This window comes from Monoraphidium neglectum, assembly GCF_000611645.1.
Source record: "Monoraphidium neglectum strain SAG 48.87 unplaced genomic scaffold scaffold06715, whole genome shotgun sequence".
Taxonomy (NCBI): domain Eukaryota; kingdom Viridiplantae; phylum Chlorophyta; class Chlorophyceae; order Sphaeropleales; family Selenastraceae; genus Monoraphidium; species Monoraphidium neglectum.
In genome coordinates this window covers 1-2,015 of record NW_014006931.1, presented here as the reverse complement: position 1 = coordinate 2,015, position 2,015 = coordinate 1, and the positions used below count along the sequence as shown (strand labels likewise).

General features: G+C 64.4%; 1 protein-coding gene across 1 annotated transcript; it reads right to left on the bottom strand.

Annotated features, from left to right (window-relative positions):
- Positions 1 to 14: 14 nt before the first annotated feature.
- On the bottom strand, positions 15 to 604 carry MNEG_16727 (hypothetical protein; the record flags this gene model as incomplete). Its single annotated transcript, XM_014034803.1, has 1 exon — positions 15 to 604. A coding segment is annotated over one exon (590 nt), but the record flags the coding sequence as incomplete, so codon positions are not given.
- Positions 605 to 2,015: the final 1,411 nt, after the last annotated feature.

The following is a 2,015-nucleotide window of genomic DNA, read 5'->3' as shown; positions in this document are numbered from 1 at the left end:
GGCGCGGGCAGCAGCTAGGCGCGGGGCAAGGGCAGGGAGCGTTGGAGCGGCGAGGACGGGCCCTGATTCTCGGGGCGCGCCCCGGCCTTGACGCAGCTGCCGGTATTACGGCTGGCGCCGTTATCCCACGCGCCTGTAGTTGCCGCCCCCGCGAGCATTCTACGCGTGGCTACGGGCCCCCATGCGCTGTGCGCCGCGGGCCGCCACCCAGGCCCGGCCGGGCACACCTCCTTGGTCCGCGCGTCGAAGGCCTGCGGGCTCGTGGCCAGGTGGAGCACGCCCAGATCGTCGAAGCTCGACCTTTTGCTGCACAGCGACTCGCTGTCCTGGCTGCACGCGCCCTGCTTGTCCTGCTTGTACTCGCTGCGGAAGCTGGACGCCGCCGCGAGCATGCTGCTCAGTGACTGGTAGCTGCGCTGCGCCCCCAGGCCCTGCACCCCCCCGACCTTGAGGCCCTGCGCCTCGGCGCGCGCCGCGAGGGCGAGCAGCGCGAGCAGCAGCGGCAGCATGCGCAGCTTCGGGGGCGGGGCGTCGCGCCGCCGCGCGTAGAGCACTGCGGCGGCGACCGCGCCGCTGCGCGCGGCGCGCGGCCAGCTGCTTGAGCCTACACGGAAGGGATCGGAGAGTGGTCAGCAAGTCTTCATCGAAGCGATCATGGCTCCCTGTTCCACTGGGCGGCCACCACCCTCCGAGTGCAGGCAATCGCTGTCCTGCCCAGTGTCGCATCGGCGCCGGGCACGCGACATCAGACCAGGGTTGCCGGATCCTTCCAAAACAATTGTCATCCCAACGAAGCTTTTCGGAGCCCCGCACTCCGTCCTTTGGTCGGGCGCCATCGGGGCACCACACAGTCCCCCTCATCCTTGGGCAAACTCACCTGCTGCGTCTACTTTGCAAGTCACATTGATATCTTTGTTGTTTTCAGCCGTCTTAGCGACGCCCGTGCCCCACGAAAGCTCCATGATCAGGGCAAAGTCATCTGCCCATGCGCCGCAGCCTGGTCCAAATTGCTATTACAGCTCCGCTTCCCTGAACAGCTGTTACCTCGGGGTAAAAGTGGCAGCCACAGGCCTCGTAACTCGCGAGCGCGGTGGTGGCCAGTGCCGCGATTCACAACTTGGGTGTCTTAGCACAGCTGGTGAATCGCTGAGATGCAGTGTGCATGTGGTGGATCATTCGAAACGACGCAAAATCACTGCTGTCATGGGCTGACGGCAGCTTCGGGCTGGCTTCCCCTGCAAGTGCGCATGGCCAATGCCAGAGGTCGCAAGACGGCCACCCTCGGCGGGCAGCACCTCGGCCGGCGACACTGTCATGAGATGGTCCTTCATCATATGCCATCGGAAGTATCACATCGTAGCCCAGCGGATGGCGCAGCACCAGGATGTTGGCCCAGCAGCACTCTGCTGGCTCCACCTCCCCCATGGCGAGCCGCCATTAATGACCTTGCGTGTGCCATTCTAAGTCGGCCCCGTGCCACTGATGTTGTTGCACAATGCAGAAAAATTGGCTTGGCCCTCGTACAGCTCGCACGCGGCCAAGAAAAACCACTGCTGCATCGCCCACAGGCTGCATCGATGCAGCTATGCGCGCTCCGAACTCGTGCGCATGTGCATGCACCCAGGCACTTACACACGCGCGCATGAGCGAATGCGCGTACATGTGCGCGCGTGCATGCACACATGCACACGCACGCACACACACACGCGCACGCACGCGCGCACACACACACACACACACACACACACACACACACGCACCCACCCACGCGAATGTTCCATATATGTGGGAGTCGCGCGCGCGTGTGGGAGTGAAAAGGAAGAGGGAGAGGAGAAAAGTGCGCGGGCGCTGCTGGCGGCGCCCTGCGGGCGCCGCCAGCGGCGGCGCGCTGCGCCGAAGGCGCAGCCCTGGCAGCCTGGCGCCGCAGGCGCCTGGATGGGTTATAACCCAAATAAACGTAAGGGTAGGTTGCTTACAATGTGCATACTTGCACTGCTAGCTCCAACCTGGAAACT